Source organism: Oncorhynchus clarkii, chromosome 17 (assembly GCF_045791955.1).
Source record: "Oncorhynchus clarkii lewisi isolate Uvic-CL-2024 chromosome 17, UVic_Ocla_1.0, whole genome shotgun sequence".
Classification (NCBI taxonomy): domain Eukaryota; kingdom Metazoa; phylum Chordata; class Actinopteri; order Salmoniformes; family Salmonidae; genus Oncorhynchus; species Oncorhynchus clarkii.
Window position 1 is genome coordinate 8,029,359 of NC_092163.1, and position 20,765 is coordinate 8,050,123.

The following is a 20,765-nucleotide window of genomic DNA, read 5'->3' on the forward strand; positions in this document are numbered from 1 at the left end:
CAAGTAGGCTTGGGTTTTGCTAGGGAATTGTGGACAGGGATGGCGGATGGGCGGAAGCCACGAGCTCCAGCTCAAGAGGGTTGAATATTCAATCCCTGTACAAGGCACTTGTTTTTTATAGTTTTGTTTTAACCCAAAACCTGAACCCTTACTTTAACCATTCAGAATGAATGCCTAAACTTAACCTTCAAAAGGTTGGGTTTATGGACAAACGTCGGGATTCTGCAGTGAGTCTGTGAGCATGCTGGTCACAAGAAAGAGCGGTCGATTTGGGATGTTTGAAAAGGTCCCAAGGACGTCGATACTTAACCATTTGAGTTGTTTGTGTTTTAACCCTGTAACCAAATCAAATCAAATCTTACTGCTCACACACACACACGGTTAGCAGATGTTAATGCGAGTGTAGCGAAATGCTTCTAGTTCCGACAGTGCAGTAATATCTAACAAGTAATCTAACAATTCCCCAACACCTACCTAATACACAAAAACCTAAAGGGGTGAATGAGAATATGTCCATATGAGTGAGATTTCCTGGGGTAACAATGTAAGAAATATTACATCAAAAAACTAAATACTGCATTGTCTTCTAAGAACTCGAAGCGAAGCAACCAACTCCACTCTGAAGTAATGGGTGAAAAATCGACGTTCATCCGTTTAAGTCAAAGTCTGAAGTGAAACTATGAGATCAGGTTGCAGGCAGGGCTGTGAGAGCTTGTTGTATAGACAGGGTTATTATATTTTGGGATTTTTGGAATTCAATTTTTCCCCAAAATTATTTTTTGGGGGGGGTTGGAAATTCTTCCGCAACTCCATTTTCAAATCAGTCGCGGCCCCTAGTTTGGGAACCGCTGCTTTACAATATGACCTCATTGTCTTTGGTTTAATTGACAGCCAGATAGGAGAAGATGATGTCACCTTTCCCACAGGGCTCTGTGGTGAGAGCCTGTAAGACGGTGTGTGCGCGGTATCAGGTTGCTGTACTACAGTAAAGAGTGAGGTAGAGGATTACCTTGTCTGTCCCAAAGAGCAGTATAACGTGTGAGAGAGAGAGCGAGAGAGAGAGAGAGAGAGAGAGAGAGAGAGAGAGAGAGAGAAAGAAAGAGAAAGAGAAAGAGAGACACTGGTTTTGGTGTGTGATCTTGACCCAGACTTCACCCATGGAGCAGTGAGAAAAATGCTGAACGGTTTGAGAGAAAGAGAGAGAGATGTGGAATTACAGGGGGCCTATAATCCCTCTCATGATGTGTGTGAAATTGCTCTGACAGTGAGTGGACCTGGGCACCAGAAGAAGGTTGTGTTTGACCTATATACTGTATAAGTACACACACAATGCTCTCTTCCTAGTGTCTCAGAGAGCAACTCCTACATCATCCCTAGAGAGACACTTGTAATTGTGTCACTGTTACAAACAAGGAGGCTGTATTTACAACAACTGAAATCACTGATGTGTTTTCCCAGGTTACGTGACTGGAGTATAAGCTTGGAGAAGAGTCTTAGCTAACAGGGTCCTGGAAAAAAAGAGAGAGAGAGCGAGTAGGTCCTAATGACGTCGAGAGAGAGCGAGATGACGGATAGGAGGGGAGATGAACACACACACCTTGTGTGCTGATGAGGTGTGGATAATTGGGTTTTGTGGAGCATGGAGAGGTCAGGGGTCAGGGAAGCCTGAAGTAGAGAGAAACTCCACCAGACAAAGGCTTGTTACAGCAGAACGCGTCTTACACACTTACACAGCGCAACACACACAGTACACACTGACACATTCATCCGTCCAGCCACCTGCACACTCTCTCTCCCTCACACACACAGCAAATTACTCCGTAATAGCAGCTTCAGTGGGCAGTCAAGCAGCACAAGTTCCACTCAAGTTCCCCCTTATTAGCTGGGCTATGGAAGGAAAGGCCACAGAGAGAGAGAAAAAGATAGACAGATGAAAAGAGAGAGAGAGAGAGAGAGAGAGAGAGAGGGAGAGGGAGAGATGGAGAGAGAGAGAGAGAGATAGATAGATGGAGAGAGACATATGGCATTATAAAATCAATGTACACAAACAACAAATGTGAAGTTCAAATTGACAATAAAACAAACACATTTCTTTCCACAGGGCCGTGCTTCACGGTTGGGATGGTGTTCTTCGGCTTGCAAGCCTCGCCCTTTTTCCTCCAAACATAACGATGGTAATATGGCCAAACAGTTCTATTTTTGTTTCTTTAGACCAGAGGACATTTCTCCAAAAAGTACAATCTTTGTCCCCATGTGCAGTTGCAAACCGTAGTCTGTTTTTTTCATGGCGGTGTTGGAACAGTGGCTTCTTCTTCCTTGCTGAGATGCCTTTAAGGTTATGTCGATATAGGACTCGTTTTACTGTGGATATAGATACTATTTAAAATGTTTCCTCCAGCATCTTCACAAGGTCCTTTCTGTTGTTCTGGGATTTATTTGCACTTTTTGCACCAAAGTACGTTAATCTCTAGGAGACAGAACGCATCTCCTTCCTGAGCAGTATGACGGCCGCGTGATCCCATGGTGTTTATACTTGCATACTATTGTTTGTGCAGATGAACGTGGTACCTTCAGGTGTTTGGAAATTGCTCCCATGGATGAACCAGACTTGTGGAGGTCTCCAATTTATTTTCTGAGGTCTTGGCTGATTTCTTTTGATTTTCCCATGATGTCAAGCAAAGAGGCACTGAGTTTGAAGGTAGGGCTTGAAATACATCCACAGGTACACCTCCAATTTACTCAAATGATGTCAATTAGCCGATCAGAAGCTTCTAAAGCCATGACTTCATTTTCTGGAATTTTCCAAGCTGTTTAAAAGCACAATCAACTTAGTGTGTGTAAACTTCTGACCCACTGGAATTGTGGTACAGTAAATTATAAGTGAAATAATCTGTCTGTAAAGAATTGTTGGAAAAATGACTTGTGTCTTGCACAAAGTAGATGTCCTAACCGACTTGCCAAAACTATAGTTTGTTAATCTTACTTCTACCCCCTCCTTTTTCGAACATTCTGTTAAAAATCGCGCAACTTTTCAGCGTCCTGCTACTCATGCCAGGAATATAGTATATGCATATGATTAGTATGTGTGGATAGAAAACACTCTGAAGTTTCTAAAACTGGTTAAATCACGGCTGTGACTATAACAGATTGCGTGTTTCATTGAAAAACGCAAGAAAAACTGCTCTCTGAAAGCTAAAAATAATTTCCATAAGTCACTTCCACGAGTTGTTAAAAGAGGACAAAATTTAATATCGACCTGCATGCAATTCATACAAATTCCACACGATGTCGCCATTGTCGTCATTTTAAATTGAATTAATTGTTGGAAAATCCATCTATCTGGCATCCGTTTCTTCCAGTCTTCACCCGGATGTTGTTAATGTAGACATTGGCAGCCATTGATTTGCAAACGAGGAGCTATTGAATATACATCGCCCTGTAATCATTTTGATAGATTATAAACGTTTACTAATACCTAAAGTTGGATTACAAAAGGATTTCGAAGTGTTTTGTGAAAGTTTATCGTCAACTTTTTTAATTTAAAAAAATTACGCAGCGTTTAAAAACGATGTTTTTTTCTGAATGACACAGCTTCCATACAAAGCTATTTTGGGTATATATGGACCGATTTAAACGAAAAAAAGACCCAATAGTGATGTTTATGGGGCATATAGGAGTGCCAAGAAAGAAGCTCGTCAAAGGTAATTAATGTTTTATATTTTATTTCTGCGTTTTGTGCTGCGTCGGATAAGCAGAGTCTTTGTTTACATCTGTTCCCAACCAAGGAGGGCCTACAGCAGCACCTAGATCTGTACCCAACCAAGGAGGGCCTACAGCAGCACCTAGATCTGTACCCAACCAAGGAGGGCCTACAGCAGCACCTAGATCTGTTCCCAACCAAGGAGGGCCTACAGCAGCACCTAGATCTGTACCCAACCAAGGAGGGCCTACAGCAGCACCTAGATCTTTACCCAACCAAGGAGGGCCTACAGCAGCACCTAGATCTGTTCCCAACCAAGGAGGGCCTACAGCAGCACCTAGATCTGTTCCCAACCAAGGAGGGCCTACAGCAGCACCTAGATCTGTTCCCAACCAAGGAGGGCCTACAGCAGCACCTAGATCTGTTCCCAACCAAGGACGGCCTACAGCAGCACCTAGATCTGTACCCAACCAAGGAGGGCCTACAGCAGCACCTAGATCTGTACCCAACCAAGGAGGGCCTACAGCAGCACCTAGATCTGTTCCCAACCAAGGAGGGCCTACAGCAGCACCTAGATCTGTTCCCAACCAAGGAGGGCCTACAGCAGCACCTAGATCTGTTCCCAACCAAGGACGGCCTACAGCAGCACCTAGATCTGTACCCAACCAAGGAGGGCCTACAGCAGCACCTAGATCTGTACCCAACCAAGGAGGGCCTACAGCAGCACCTAGATCTGTTTCCAACCAAGGAGGGCCTACAGCAGCACCTAGATCTGTACCCAACCAAGGAGGGCCTACAGCAGCACCTAGATATGTACCCAACCAAGGAGGGCCTACAGCAGCACCTAGATCTGTTCCCAACCAAGGAGGGCCTACAGCAGCACCTAGATCTTCTGCACAGATTCTGTCAGACCTGGACCCAGAAAGCAAATCTCAGTAAGACAAAGAGCACACAAAAAGCTATACCTACTGTACCTCGGCCTAAACATCAGCGCCACGGGTAACTTTCACTAAGCTGTGAACGATCTGAGAGACGATCTGAGAGACAAGGTAAGAAGGGCCTTCTATGCCATCAAAAGGAACATATAATTTGACATCCCAATTAGGAGCTGGCTAAAAATACTTGAATCAGTTATAGAACCCATTGCCATTTATGGTTGTGAGGTCTGGGGTCCGCTTACCAACCAAGAATTCACAAAACGTGACAAACATCAAATTGAGACTATGCATGCAGACTTCTGCAAAAACATCCTCTGTGTACAACGTAAAACACCAAATAATGCAGAGAAGAATTAGTCCGATACCCGCTAATTAACAAAAAGTTGTTAAATTCGGCAACCACCTAAAAGGAAGAGATTCCCAAACCTTCCATAACAAAGCCATCACCTACCGAGAGATGAACCTAGAGAAGAGTCCCCTAAGCAAGCTGGTCCTGGGGTTCTGTTCACAAACACAAACACACCCCACAGAGCCCCAGGACAGCAACTCTATTAGACCCAACCAAATCATGAGAAAACTAAAAGATAATTACTGGATACATTGGAAAGAATTTACCAAAAAACAGAGAACTGGAATCTGTCTCAGGCAAGCTCGTCATCCTCACCAAGGTCTTGACCCGACTGCAGTTCGATGCAGCGTTGTGAACAGAGTGTCCCATGGGGGCGGTGGGGTTATGGTATGGGCAGGCATAAGCTACGGAGAACAAGCACAATTATATTTTATTGATGGCAATTTTAATTCACAGAGATACCGGGATGAGATCCTGAGGCCCATTGTCGTGCCATTCATCTGCCGTCATCACCTCATGTTTCAGCACGGCCCCATGTCGCAAGGATCTATACACAATGTCCCAGTTCTTCCATGGCTTTCATACCAGACGTCACCCATTGAGCATGCTTGGGATGCTCTGGATGGACGTGTACGACAGAGTGTTCCAGTTCAAGCCAAAATCCAACAACTTCGCACAGCCATTGAATAGGAGTCGGACAACATTCCACAGGCCACAATCAACAGCCTGATCAACTCTACGTGAAGGAGATGTGTCGCACTGCATGAGGCAAAAGGTGGTCACACCAGACACTGACTGGTTTTCTGATCCACGCCCCTACCCTTTTTTTAGGGTATCTGTGACCAACAAATGCATATCTGTATTCCCAGTGATGTGAAATCCATAGATCAGGGCCTGATATGAACTCAGTAAAATCTTTGAAATTGTTGCATGTTGTGTTTACATTTTTGTGCATTCTACAACAAACCCAAAAATAAATTTGACAATAAATAGAATACCTGAATTCCTACTAAAATCCCTGAGCTCCATTATTTGTCCGAGCCAGTAAAATGTGCTATTATTCAGTCAATATCTGATGGATTTTTAAAATACGGTTTCACGAGCGCCCAGATGCTAGATTGATTAGCGGATTAAAACGAGTTGTCTGCACTGATTGGCCACACATGGGTCCTCTGCAGTGTGTGTGTGTGTGGGTGGGTGGGTGCGTGTGTGTGTCCATGTGTATTACCATCATCAAGATAAACACAATGAACTAACTGTTAATGTGTTATCTCTGTGGTTGTCTATCCTTCAATGGTCTGTGATGTGTGTCAGATGCAGCAAGTCACAGCTGCTCCTAAATACACTGGAACTACATGGAGCAGCTGCATAATCATTCTGCTGTTAGCACACTGACTAAACACACACGATGATTACAGGAGACAGTCACTGACTAAACACACACGATGATTACAGGAGACAGTCACTGACTAAACACACACGATGATTACAGGAGACAGTCACTGACTAAACACACACGATGATTACAGGAGACAGTCACTGACTAAACACACACGATGATTACAGGAGACAGTCACTGACTAAACACACACGATGATTACAGGAGACAGTCACTGACTAAAACACACACGATGATTACAGGAGACAGTCACTGACTAAACACACACGATGATTACAGGAGACAGTCACTGACTAAAACACACACGATGATTACAGGAGACAGTCACTGACTAAACACACACGATGATTACAGGAGACAGTCACTGACTAAAACACACACGATGATTACAGGAGACAGTCACTGACTAAACACACACGATGATTACAAGAGACAGTCAAAATTGAGATCAGTCATACTTGAGTAAAAGTAAAGATACTTTAACATAAAATGAGAAAATAAGTAAAAAAGTAAAAGTCACCCAGTAAAATACAACTTGAGTAAAATTCTAAAAGTATTTGGTTTTAAATATACTTAAGTATCAAAATTAAATGTAATTGCTAAAATGTATAAGTCTAAATAATTTCAAATTACTGGGTCCATTTTCTTGTTTTTTTAAATGGATAGCCAGGGGCACTCCAACATTCAGATATAATTTACAAACGAAGCATCTGTGTTTAATGAGTCCGCCAGATCAGAGGCAGTAGGGATGACCAGGGATGTTCTCTTGATAAGTGTGACAATTGGACAATTTTCCTGTCCTGCTAAGCACAAAAAATATAACAAGTACTTTTGGATGTCAGGGAAAATGTATGGAGTAAAAAGTATTTTTTTTTTTTTAGGAATGTAATGAAGTAAAAGTAAGTACAGATACCCATTAAAACGACTTAAGTAGTACTTTTTACTTAAGTACTTTACACCACAGGGATGGAGTGAGCGTCTAAGAAGTCATGTGACAGAGTGGAGCCAGAGGTATCAGCCCCCCACGGCGTCTCATCTCTGTCTAATCTATTTCCCTTTATCTCTCTTACCCCCTGCTAGCCGCCACCGCACGCTAACCGCTAATCCACTCTTGGCCGGGTTGACGATACAGCGGCATCACACGGTGAAAACATCGGAAGCCACTCATTTTGAATGGAAGGAAAGCGAGAGAAGCAGAGTGGGCGGGGTACTGTTTGGTGAAGTGAGCATGGTTGAGGGAGCTGAACGGAGTGGGACTAAAGTTAGGGAAAGCTTAATTCTATACAATTCCTCCGCGATATCGCGGCGCGAGTGACCAATCGAAGCTTACTATAGCTTCCACCCCCTACTGGATTGGCTTACAGCGGCTGTTGATATGTAGCACTACTTAGCATGCTTGCTAGCACCCACGTGAGGGCGAAGCTAATGTGGCGAGGAGAGTTACCGCTGTATAGTTAACCTCGGCCGTCACACCTGTTTAGCAGCTCCGCCAGCAGCCAGAGAAGATAACACATACTAACATCACTTCTAGCCCCTAAATGAACACCCAAACCAAATAACACATACTAACATCACTACTGGCCCCTAAATGAACACCCAAACCAAATAACACATACTAACATCACTTCTAGCCCCTAAATGAACACCCAAACTCAAAAACACAAATGCACATGTATGAACACACAGAGAGCCAAGTGTCTATACATCATAAAAACACAGACAGATACAGTGCCTTGCGAAAGTATTCGGCCCCCTTGAACTTTGCAACCTTTTGCCACATTTCAGGCTTCAAACATAAAGATATAAAACTGTATTTTTTTGTGAAGAATCAACAACAAGTGGGACACAATCATGAAGTGGAACGACATTTATTGGATATTTCAAACTTTTTTAACAAATCAAAAACTGAACAATTGGGCGTGCAAAATTATTCAGCCCCCTTAAGTTAATACTTTGTAGCGCCACCTTTTGCTGCGATTACAGCTGTAAGTCGCTTGGGGTATGTCTCTATCAGTTTTGCACATCGAGAGACTGAATTTTTTTCCCATTCCTCCTTGCAAAACAGCTCGAGCTCAGTGAGGTTGGATGGAGAGCATTTGTGAACAGCAGTTTTCAGTTCTTTCCACAGATTCTCGATTGGATTCAGGTCTGGACTTTGACTTGGCCATTCTAACACCTGGATATGTTTATTTTTGAACCATTCCATTGTAGATTTTGCTTTATGTTTTGGATCATTGTCTTGTTGGAAGACAAATCTCCGTCCCAGTCTCAGGTCTTTTGCAGACTCCATCAGGTTTTCTTCCAGAATGGTCCTGTATTTGGCTCCATCCATCTTCCCATCAATTTTAACCATCTTCCCTGTCCCTGCTGAAGAAAAGCAGGCCCAAACCATGATGCTGCCACCACCATGTTTGACAGTGGGTATGGTGTGTTCAGGGTGATGAGCTGTGTTGCTTTTACGGCAAACATAACGTCTTGCATTGTTGCCAAAAAGTTCAATTTTGGTTTCATCTGACCAGAGCACCTTCTTCCACATGTTTGGTGTGTCTCCCAGGTGGCTTGTGGCAAACTTTAAACAACACTTTTTATGGATATCTTTAAGAAATGGCTTTCTTCTTGCCACTCTTCCATAATGGCCAGATTTGTGCAATATACGACTGATTGTTGTCCTATGGACAGAGTCTCCCACCTCAGCTGTAGATCTCTGCAGTTCATCCAGAGTGATCATGGGCCTCTTGGCTGCATCTCTGATCAGTCTTCTCCTTGTATGAGCTGAAAGTTTAGAGGGACGGCCAGGTCTTGGTAGATTTGCAGTGGTCTGATACTTCTTCCATTTCAATATAATCGCTTGCACAGTACTCCTTGGGATGTTTAAAGCTTGGGAAATCTTTTTGTATCCAAATTCGGCTTTAAACTTCTTCACAACAGTATCTCAGACCTGCCTGGTGTGTTCCTTGTTCTTCATGATGCTCTCTGCGCTTTTGACGGACCTCTGAGACTATCACAGTGCAGGTGCATTTATACGGAGACTTGATTACACACAGGTGCATTGTATTTATCATCATTAGTCATTTAGGTCAACATTGGATCATTCAGAGATCCTCACTGAACTTCTGGAGAGAGTTTGCTGCACTGAAAGTAAAGGGGCTGAATAATTTTGCTCGCCCAATTTTTCAGTTTTTGATTTGTTAAAAAAGTTTGAAATATCCAATAAATGTCGTTCCACTTCATGATTGTGTCCCACTTGTTGTTGATTCTTCACAAAAAAATACAGTTTTATATCTTTATGTTTGAAGCCTGAAATGTGGCAAAAGGTCGCAAAGTTCAAGGGGGCCGAATACTTTCGCAAGGCACTGTAAATAAAAGACACAAAGACATCTCAGAGTCACTACAGAAACATAGACACACACACACACATACATACATACACACACACACACACAGTGTGTGTTTTCCGTCTGGTGTGTGTGACCGCCGCCGGTGGCTCCAACCCTTGCAGAGATTTGTTTGGGTTTAAACTTCCAGGAGCTGAACAGAGATCCCCTTCTCTGATACCGAACACACACACAAACCGGAGGGATTTATTTAAGTTTCCCATAGTGGAGAAGGACAGGGGTCCAAGTCTGAGACTCAGAGTGGGGGTCCATGACCTTTGACCTCTTAATGACATGACAATAAGCTGGTGTCCACACACACACACTACAAGAAATCCCATTAGCTAGAGCAGACACTCTCTGTTAATAATACTGTAGTCCTTAACAAAAGGTAGAGAGAAATGGTCCCACTTTATAGAAAATGGCCAAAAACCCACAGCAGACACACTGGGATAGTCCTATAGTAGACACACTGGGATAGTTCCACAGTAGTCACACTGGGATAGTCCCACAGTAGACACACTGGGATAGACACACTGGGATAGTCACACTGGGATAGTTCCACAGTAGTCACACTGGGATAGTTCCACAGTAGACACACTGGGATAGTCCCACAGTAGACACACTGGGATAGTTCCACAGTAGACACACTGGGATAGTTCCACAGTAGACACACTGGGATAGTCCCACAGTAGACACACTGGGATAGTTCCACAGTAGACACACTGGGATAGTCCCACAGTAGACACACTGGGATAGTCCCACAGTAGACACACTGGGATAGTCCCACAGTAGTCACACTGGGATAGTCCCACAGTAGACACACTGGGATAGTCCCACAGTAGACACACTGGGATAGTCCCACAGTAGACACACTGGGATAGTCCTACAGTAGTCAGGGAAAGCCAGGACTGACATGATGAAGTTCTTCTCAAATAAATGTGTGTAGTAGTTATATATATTTCTAAATGATAGATGTGTCATTCTGTTTTGTCTGACTACAATACCAACCCTCTATAATATCTCCCACACTTGAACCTCACAATACCAACCCGCTATAATATCTACCCCACTTGAACCTAACAATACCAACCCTCTATAATATCTACCCCACTTGAACCTCACAATACCATCCCTCTATAATATCTACCCCACTTGAACCTCACAATACCAACCCTCTATAATATCTACCCCACTTGAACCTCACAATACCAACCCTCTTTAATATCTACCCCACTTGAACCTAACAATACCAACCCTCTATAATATCTACCCCACTTGTACCTAACAATACCAACCCTCTATATCTACCCCACCTGAACCTCACAATACCAACCCTCTATAATATCTACCCCACTTGAACCTCACAATACCAACCCTCTATAATATTTACCCCACTTGAACCTAACAATACCAACCCTCTATATCTACCCCACTTGAACCTAACAATACCAACCCTCTATAATATCTACCCCACTTGAACCTCACAATACCAACCCTCTATAATATCTACCCCACTTGAACCTCACAATACCAACCCTCTATAATATCTACCCCACTTGAACCTCACAATACCAACCCTCTATAATATCTACCCCACTTGAACCTCACAATTCCAACCCTCTATAATATCTACCCCACTTGAACCTCACAATACCAACCCTCTATAATATCTACCCCACTTGAACCTCACAATACCAACCCTCTATAATATCTACCCCACTTGAACCCCACAATAAGGTTCAGTTTAGGTCCCATTTCAAATCAAACCAGCCTTTTGTTGTCAGCACTGCTTTGTTCAAAGTTGGAAGCATATTGCTGGCTGGTATGGACAATGTTGTCCCCCCTCCCTCCATCCCACCCCTCCCCACTCAAATAACGGTTCCCGAGAGCCCAAGGCGTTAGCCATTTTTCACCGTTGCCTTGACAATACCCCAGGGAGTGGGGAGGAATATTGTTTGACTGGTGGAGTTACCATGATGAATCACCCTCTTATTGCCCCGGGACCCCACGGGAATACACACTGTGTGTGTGTGTGTGTGTGTGTGTGTGTGTGTGTGTGTGAGAGAGAGAGAAGGAGAGAGAGTTAGTGTGTGTTCCCAATCTACCTCCCTGACACACAGATCACTTTACACTTGACATGCTAATTATCAGACAAGAGGTTTAACACACCCCACCCTGTAATGACCTACTACTACTACTACTAGACTATTCACAACGCTTCTCACAACAAGACTGCTGATCTAGGATCAGTTTGGCTTTTCAGGTCATAATGAATAAGAGTTGAAACCTGATCCTTGATCAGCACTGCTAGATGAACCCTGGTTCAGTTCTGTTGGAGATTGAACCAACTCTATCAGACAACGACATGACTATGGCTGTCGTGGATGTACTGAGCTACTGTATTAGGGGATATCTTGTAGCTGGATCACCAACCCCCTTAGAGACCACAGTGACACCGGCACATTGTCGAACCTCCTCTGACTGTAGTCTAGTGGGTCAGCTCTTCATGCATGGCTTGACGAGGACAGGTAGAAGTGTTTGTATCTGACACAGGTCAGCTACTGTATCACTGAACAACACATCAGTGTTTCTGAATCCTGGTCCCGGGTACACAACGGGGGGCAGATCGTTTTGGTTTTCCACTAGCACTACACATCTGATTCCACGAATCAACTCATCATCAAACCTTTGATTCGTGGAATCAGGTGTGTAGTGCCTCTAGCGGAAAAACTCAAACGCGACCCCCGGGATGAAGAACCTCTGGAATACAGTCATCATACTATGACATCATCATTGCTGTGATTCCTCTACAGAGAGAGGAATAGGGCACTGTGTCTAGAATACCCACTCAGAGGCTTCACTGACCCACAGACACACACTGCCCCCTGGGACCATTAATAATTCACACACATGCACTCCAGACCTGAGACAGACAGTACATGATGTTAAGCCTCCCCAAGATCCCAACCCTCACACACACCAAGAGGGACACAAACAAACACACAGAAGGAGGGGGAGAGAGTGAGTGAGAGTGACACAGAGAGAGAGTGTGAGTGAGAGAGAGAGAGGAATGAGCCTGTTAATGCCCTATCGTGGCTAAGAAAGTACTGACTGTGTGTTCAGCTAGTGTGATTGGTGGGCATTGAGTAAGTGCACTAGGGCAGTGGTTCTCCAACCTCTCCTCACGGACCCTCAGACGTTTCACCCTTCTGTTGTAGCCTGATTTAGCCTGATCTCACCTGATTTACCTAGTCGACGGTCTGATGATTAGTTGAATCAGCGGTGCTAGCTCTGGAATAGATTTTAAAAAACAAGGAACGACTTCGGGTCCCTGAGGAGAGGTTGGAGAACCCCTGCACAAGGGGTTGACTAACTGCACAGTACATGGGGAGTCTCTAGCTGGATATTACTGGTGTTGTAGACTATAGTAGAGAGTCTCTAGTTGGATATTACTGGTGTAGTAGACTATAGAGAGTCTCTAGCTGGATATTACTGGTGTTGTAGACTATAGTAGAGAGTCTCTAGCTGGATATTACTGGTGTAGTAGACTATAGTAGAGAGAGTCTCTAGCTGGATATTACTGGTGTAGTAGACTATAGTAGAGAGTCTCTAGCTGGATATTACTGGTGTAGTAGACTATAGTAGAGAGTCTCTAGTTGGATATTACTGGTGTTGTAGACTATAGTAGAGAGTCTCTAGCTGGATATTACTGGTGTAGTAGACTATAGTAGAGAGTCTCTAGTTGGATATTACTGGTGTTGTAGACTATAGTAGAGAGTCTCTAGTTGGATATTACTGGTGTAGTAGACTATAGTAGAGAGAGTCTCTAGTTGGATATTACTGGTGTTGTAGGCTATAGTAGAGAGTCTCTAGCTGGATATTACTGGTGTTGTAGACTATAGTAGAGAGAGTCTCTAGCTGGATATTACTGGTGTTGTAGACTATAATAGAGAGTCTCTAGCTGGATATTACTGGTGTAGTAGACTATAGTAGAGAGTCTCTAGCTGGATATTACTGGTGTAGTAGACTATAGTAGAGAGTCTCTAGTTGGATATTACTGGTGTTGTAGACTATAGTAGAGAGTCTCTAGCTGGATATTACTGGTGTAGTAGACTATAGTAGAGAGTCTCTAGTTGGATATTACTGGTGTTGTAGACTATAGTAGAGAGTCTCTAGTTGGATATTACTGGTGTAGTAGACTATAGTAGAGAGAGTCTCTAGTTGGATATTACTGGTGTTGTAGGCTATAGTAGAGAGTCTCTAGCTGGATATTACTGGTGTTGTAGACTATAGTAGAGAGAGTCTCTAGCTGGATATTACTGGTGTTGTAGACTATAATAGAGAGTCTCTAGCTGGATATTACTGGTGTAGTAGACTATAGTAGAGAGTCTCTAGCTGGATATTACTGGTGTAGTAGACTATAGTAGAGAGTCTCTAGTTGGATATTACTGGTGTTGTAGACTATAGTAGAGAGAGTCTCTAGCTGGATATTACTGGTGTTGTAGACTATAATAGAGAGTCTCTAGCTGGATATTACTGGTGTAGTAGACTATAGTAGAGAGAGTCTCTAGCTGGATATTACTGGTGTTGTAGACTATAGTAGAGAGAGTCTCTAGCTGGATATTACTGGTGTTGTAGACTATAGTAGAGAGTCTCTAGCTGGATATTACTGGTGTTGTAGACTATAGTAGAGAGAGTCTCTAGCTGGATATTACTGGTGTTGTAGACTATAGTAGAGAGAGTCTCTAGCTGGATATTACTGGTGTTGTAGACTATAATAGAGAGTCTCTAGCTGGATATTACTGGTGTAGTAGACTATAGTAGAGAGAGTCTCTAGCTGGATATTACTGGTGTTGTAGACTATAGTAGAGAGAGTCTCTAGCTGGATATTACTGGTGTTGTAGACTATAGTAGAGAGTCTCTAGCTGGATATTACTGGTGTTGTAGACTATAGTAGAGAGAGTCTCTAGCTGGATATTACTGGTGTTGTAGACTATAGTAGAGAGAGTCTCTAGCTGGATATTACTATTGTTGTAGACTATAGTAGAGAGTCTCTAGCTGGATATTACTGGTGTTGTAGACTATAGTAGAGAGTGGTGTTGTAGACTATAGTAGAGAGAGTCTCTAGCTGGATATTACTGGTGTTGTAGACTATAGTAGAGAGTCTCTAGCTGGATATTACTGGTGTTGTAGACTATAGTAGAGAGAGTCTCTAGCTGGATATTACTGGTGTTGTAGACTATAGTAGAGAGAGTCTCTAGCTGGATATTACTATTGTTGTAGACTATAGTAGAGAGTCTCTAGCTGGATATTACTGGTGTTGTAGATTATAGTAGAGAGTCTCTAGCTGGATATTACTGGTGTTGTAGACTATAGTAGAGAGTGGTGTTGTAGACTATAGTAGAGAGAGTCTCTAGCTGGATATTACTGGTGTTGTAGACTATAGTAGAGAGAGTCTCTAGCTGGATATTATGGGTGTTGTAGACTATAGTAGAGAGTCTCTAGCTGGATATTACTGGTTTTGTAGACTATAGTAGAGAGTCTCTAGCTGGATATTACTGGTGTTGTAGACTATAGTAGAGAGAGTCTCTAGCTGGATATTACTGGTGTTGTAGACTATAGTAGAGAGTCTCTAGCTGGATATTACTGGTGTTGTAGACTATAGTTGTCACGCCCTGGTCTAAGTATTTTGTGTTTTCTTTATTATTTTGGTCAGGCCAGGGTGTGACATGGGTTAATTATGTGGTGTGTTTTGTCTTGGGGTTTTTGTAGGTATTGGGATTGTGGTATAGTGGGGTTGTCTAGAAAAGTCTATGGTTGACTGGAGTGGTTCTCAATCAGAGGCACGTGTTAATCTTTGTCTCTGATTGGGAACCATATTTAGGCAGCCATATTCTTTGAGTGTTTCGTGGGTGATTGTTCCTGTCTCTGTGTTTGTTTGCACCAGATAAGGCTGTTTAGGTTTTCACGTTACGTTTATTGTTTTGTATAGTTCGTGTTTATCTTTTATTAAACATGAATCGAAATAACCACGCTGCATTTTGGTCCGCCTCTCCTTCACCGGAAGAAAACCTTCCAGAATCACCCACCACAACAGGACCAAGCGGCGTGGTGACAGGCAGCGGCAGCAGGAGCTACGAAGTCTGGAGTACACGACTTGGGAGGAAATAGACAGGTGGGCAGTCGACCCAGGGAGAGTGCCGGAGCCCGCCTGGGATTCGCTGGAGCAGTGCGAGGAGAGTTATAGGAGAATGGAGTTGGAGAGACGAGCACGGCGGCGCGGATGGAAGCCCAAGAGTCAGTCCCAAAAATGTATTGGGGGGAGGCACAGGGAGAGTGTGGCAGAGTCAGGAGTCAGACCTGAGCCAACTCCCCCTGTTTATCGTAAGGAGCCAAGGAGGAAACCAGAACCAGACCCGGTGTTGGAGGTGAGCGAAGCAGAGACTGTGAAGGAGTTAATGGGGAAATTGGAAGAGAGAGTTATGAGGGAGTTGCTGTGTTGGTGCATGAGGCCGACGGAGCGTGTCGGGGATTTGATGGCACCTGGGTCAGCTCTCCATACTCGTCCTGAGGTGCGTGCTAGTCGGCTGGTGAAGATGGTGCCAGCCCTACGCACCAGGCCTCCTGTGCACCTCCCTAGACTTGCACGTCCTGTGCCAGCTCAGCGCTACAGCAGTGCTAACCGTGGCGGGCGTGGTACTGGTCAGGCACCGTGTTATGCGGTGGAACGCACGGTGTCCCCAGTACGCGTGCTTAGCCCGGTACGCTACATCTCAGCTCCTCATATCTGCCGGGCTAGGGTGAAGATCCAGCCAGGGCGGTTGGTGCCAGCCCTGCTCTCAAGATCTCCAGTACGCCTTCACGGTCCGGTCCATCCAGTGCCACCTCCACACACCAGCCCTCCGGTGGCAGCTCCCCGCGCCAGGCTTCCTGTACGTGTCCTCGGCCCAGTACCACCAGTGCCAGCACCACGCATCAGGCCTACAGTGCGACTCGCCTGTCCAGCGCTGTCAGAGCCTTCCTCCTCTCCAGGGCTGCCGGAGTCTCCCGCCTGTTCAGCGCTGCCGGAGTCTCCCGCCTGTTCAGCGCTGCCGGAGTCTCCCGCCTGTTCAGCGCAGCCAGAACTGCCAGTCTGCAAGGAGCAGCCAGAGCTGCCAGTCTGCAAGGAGCAGCCAGAGCTGCCAGTCTGCAAGGAGCAGCCAGAGCTGCCAGTCTGCAAGGAGCTGCCAGTCTGCATGGAGCAGCCAGAGCTGCCAGTCAGCATGGAGCAGCCAGAGCCGCCAGTCAACATGGAGCAGCCAGAGCCGCCAGTCAGCATGGAGCAGCCAGAGCCGCCAGTCAGCATGGAGCAGCCAGAGCCGCCAGTCAGCATGGAGCAGCCAGAGCCGCCAGTCAGCATGGAGCAGCCAGAGCCGCCAGTCAGCATGGAGCAGCCAGAGCCGCCAGTCAGCATGGAGCAGCCAGAGCCGCCAGTCAGCATGGAGCAGCCAGAGCCGCCAGTCTGCCAGGATCCGCCAGTCAGCCAGGATCTGCCATAACCACCAGCTAGCCAAGATCTGCCAGAGCCATCTACCTGCCTGAGCTTCCTCTCAGTCCCAAGCTTCCTCTCAGTCCCGAGCTACCCCTCAGTCCCGAGCTACCCCCCAGTCCCGAGCTACCCCCCAGTCCCGAGCTACCCCTCAGTCCCGAGCTACCCCTCAGTCCCGAGCTGCCCCTCAGTCCCGAGCTGCCCCTCAGTCCCGAGGTGCCCCTCATTCCGGAGGTGCCCCTCAGTCCAGTGGGGCCCTTGGTTAGGGTTACTAGGCCAAGGTTGGCTGCGAGGGTCGCATATCTAAGGACGCATATTAAGTGGACTAAGACTTTGTTGGAGTGGGGTCCACGTCCCGCGACCGGAGCCGCCACCGTTGACAGACGCCCACCCGGACCCTCCCCTATGGGTTTATGTGTGCGGCCGGGAGTCCACACCTTGGGGGGAGGGGTACTGTCACACCCTGGTCTAAGTATTTTGTGTTTTCTTTATTATTTTGGTCAGGCCAGGGTGTGACATGGGTTAATTATGTGGTGTGTTTTGTCTTGGGGTTTTTGTAGGTATTGGGATTGTGGTATAGTGGGGTTGTCTAGAAAAGTCTATGGTTGCCTGGGGTGGTTCTCAATCAGAGGCAGGTGTTTATCGTTGTCTCTGATTGGCAACCATATTTAGGCAGCCATATTCTTTGAGTGTTTCGTGGGTGATTGTTCCTGTCTCTGTGTTTGTTTGCACCAGATAAGGCTGTTTAGGTTTTCACGGTTTGTATAGTTCGTGTTTATCTTTTATTAAACATGTATCTAAATAACCACGCTGCATTTTGGTCCGCCTCTCCTTCACCGGAAGAAAACCGTAACAATAGTGGAGAGAGTCTCTAGTTGGATATTACTGGTGTTGTAGACTATAGAGAGAGTCTGGTCAAAAGTAGTGCACTAAATAGGGAATAGGGTGCAATTTGGGATGCATCCTATATAAGGGACAAGGGGTCAAGTGGAAAGGCACTGGTATTGTTACAACCCTGAGCTGAATGTGTTTGAAGTTAACTAGACTGGCATACACCATGGGGACATGGTATGCCACACAGGAACCCACACACACACAGGCAATAAGTCACATTGATAGTTTGTTACACACACTACAACACGCTCATAAACAGGGGAACACACACACCCCGCCAGTACTCACAGTCTCTCTGTGCTCCTGGGGATATTCTTGGGGATGTTCCGGACCCCCAGGCCGTGGCAGTCCACCGTGGCTCCCACACAGGTACACAGAGAAGGGCATGCCTCCACCCCGCCAGCCCCCAGCAGGCACCCCCACAGCAGCAGCCACAGCCCAGCCCGGGCCACCCCAACGTGGTCTAGCCTGGCTCCACAGCCCCCTGACCCGGCTCCAGCCATGGATCTCCTTGGCATGGCCATCCTCTCCTCCAGCCCCAAAGCACCAGCAACCAGAGACAAGGCTCCTCTACCTCAACCCCACTCAGGGCTCCAGAGACCTGGGTTACTGCGGCTAGCAAGATCCCCTGACCAGAGACCAAGTGGAGGGTTGAAAATGGTCCAAATGTTCCTAATAGAAAAGGGAAGATCAGAAAACCACCTTCTGGAAACAGAGAGGTGAAGTAGTCAGTCCTCAGATGACCGGTCACTGATACTTCATCCCAGCCTGGCTTTAAAACCAGATGTTCTCTTTATTATCTGGTTTAGACCTCTGTCCAAAAAGCTTTCCTTCTTTCTATCTCCCTCTCGTGCTTTCGTCTTCTTGGTTGTGCTCCCTCTCTCTCTCTCTCCTCTCTGCTGTACAGTGCTCCTCTTCCCTTCAGCTTTCATTGACTCATTGTGCTCTCTGCCTGTAGAAGAGGGAACAGTGAACGACCAAAAAAAAGGACTCTCACCCTCCCTCTCTCTCTCAGCAATCATCCATCAAAAGGTTCTACAAATAATAGCTGAGAGACTCCTCCCACACAACACCCCCCCAAGCCACACACACACACAGGCACACACCTCCCAGAACCCTGTGTGAACTCACATCCATTCTCTCTCTCTCCTGGCAGCAGCAGTAGTAGTGAGAGCCACTTCCAGTGACAGTAGCCTCTCTCCCTTCCTGTGCTGCCCGCTTTTGGTCTCCTCCCCTGGGGGGGAACACAGCGCGAGGCTGCATGGGCCTGGATGTAGAGGGGGGAATACCCTACTCTCTCAATTATCTCTATTTTCCCTCTACCATGGAATGGTGGCTTCGATAAACGTTTCATGTAGTTAACTGTATAAATGATGTGTATTACTGTATTTAGTTACTGTATTGCAGGATTGGAAAGTGGTCGGCTTCTTTTGACTGGCACCAATGGATGTTCCCTGCTGGACAAAGAGCCTGCTTTTAATTCAGAATGATGATCATGAGTCTTTGAAATTCAAATTAGGGGACAGGTTTTTCATTTAGTGTGTATATAACTACCAGATACCAAACCCTCTAGAATTCAAAATTACATATATGATTCTGTCTTTTTCTCTAGCATGGAATTCTCTATTATGTTAGTCCCTCCCATGGTCTGTAGTCTGTTTGATTTAACAAGGCTACTCTCCTCTCACACGCATAAACAAACACAGTAAACTTTATCGAATACAAACTGGCCACGGGGAAAACGCGCCACAGCGGCTCTATTGTGCATGATGAATAGAATGAGTCACTGCACCCAGACCGACAACAAAGAGAGAACCTCGATGTTTACATGCGCGGGAAGGACCCCCGTTTGAGCTCCTAATACAAAATTAGGTTTCTGAGTGCGCGGGGACGCCGGTGGGTCGCTTTTCATTTCATCAGAGGCGCGTCTGAATTGATCGCGCGCTGGAAGGGGAGCAGATGCGACGCCCAAGGGGCGTAAGGTAGAGCGCGCAGAGAGCCTTGATGTGCGCTAGGTTCAATCTTACTGCGTTTCCGCTTCGCTCGGCAGAGTTAACGGTGAATCGAAGAGACAGGTTGGAATTAAGAAAAAACCGCTCAATTTCTACAATGAACAATTACGAAAACGGCAATATCAATGGCACCGCGCGCCTGCGGTAGTCAAATACGCGTGGGGCGTCTGCGGAAAAATCATCAGGACTATGAATATCACAGCCAATGTTTACATTATAGACCGTTATGAGATAATTACATACATAGGGAGGTGGTTCCCTGGAATATCAATTGCTTCTGATATTAACCTACCCCAAACAAGAACAGGATAGGCCTATACTACAAAATATCAAGAATATAGGCTAAAGCTGCTATAAATTACTCCTTCAATTGCATGTGCTTTTTAAACAGACAAGGCAATGGAAACTTGACTTCCGTGACAGCTGGGCAGGTGAAATCATACTTCATATTCTTTCAAAAACGGCCTATTTAAGAGTAGACTGCATTTAAACTGCATACATAACACACTCAATAAGTATGTAGTGGTCTATAGCAGGGTTTCCCAAGCTCGGTCCTGGGCCCCCCCTG

At 45.5% G+C, this 20,765-nt stretch overlaps 1 protein-coding gene across 1 annotated transcript in view; it reads right to left on the reverse strand.

Annotated features, from left to right (window-relative positions):
- LOC139370183 (slit homolog 1 protein-like) overlaps positions 1 to 18,785 on the reverse strand; it is a 126,238-nt gene extending 107,453 nt beyond the window's left edge. Inside the window, exon 1 of the mRNA XM_071109520.1 lies at positions 18,474 to 18,785. Within this exon, the coding sequence (XP_070965621.1) occupies positions 18,474 to 18,709 (236 nt within the window). The 5' untranslated portion in view covers positions 18,710 to 18,785. The remainder of the gene's footprint in view (positions 1 to 18,473) is intronic.
- Positions 18,786 to 20,765: the final 1,980 nt, after the last annotated feature.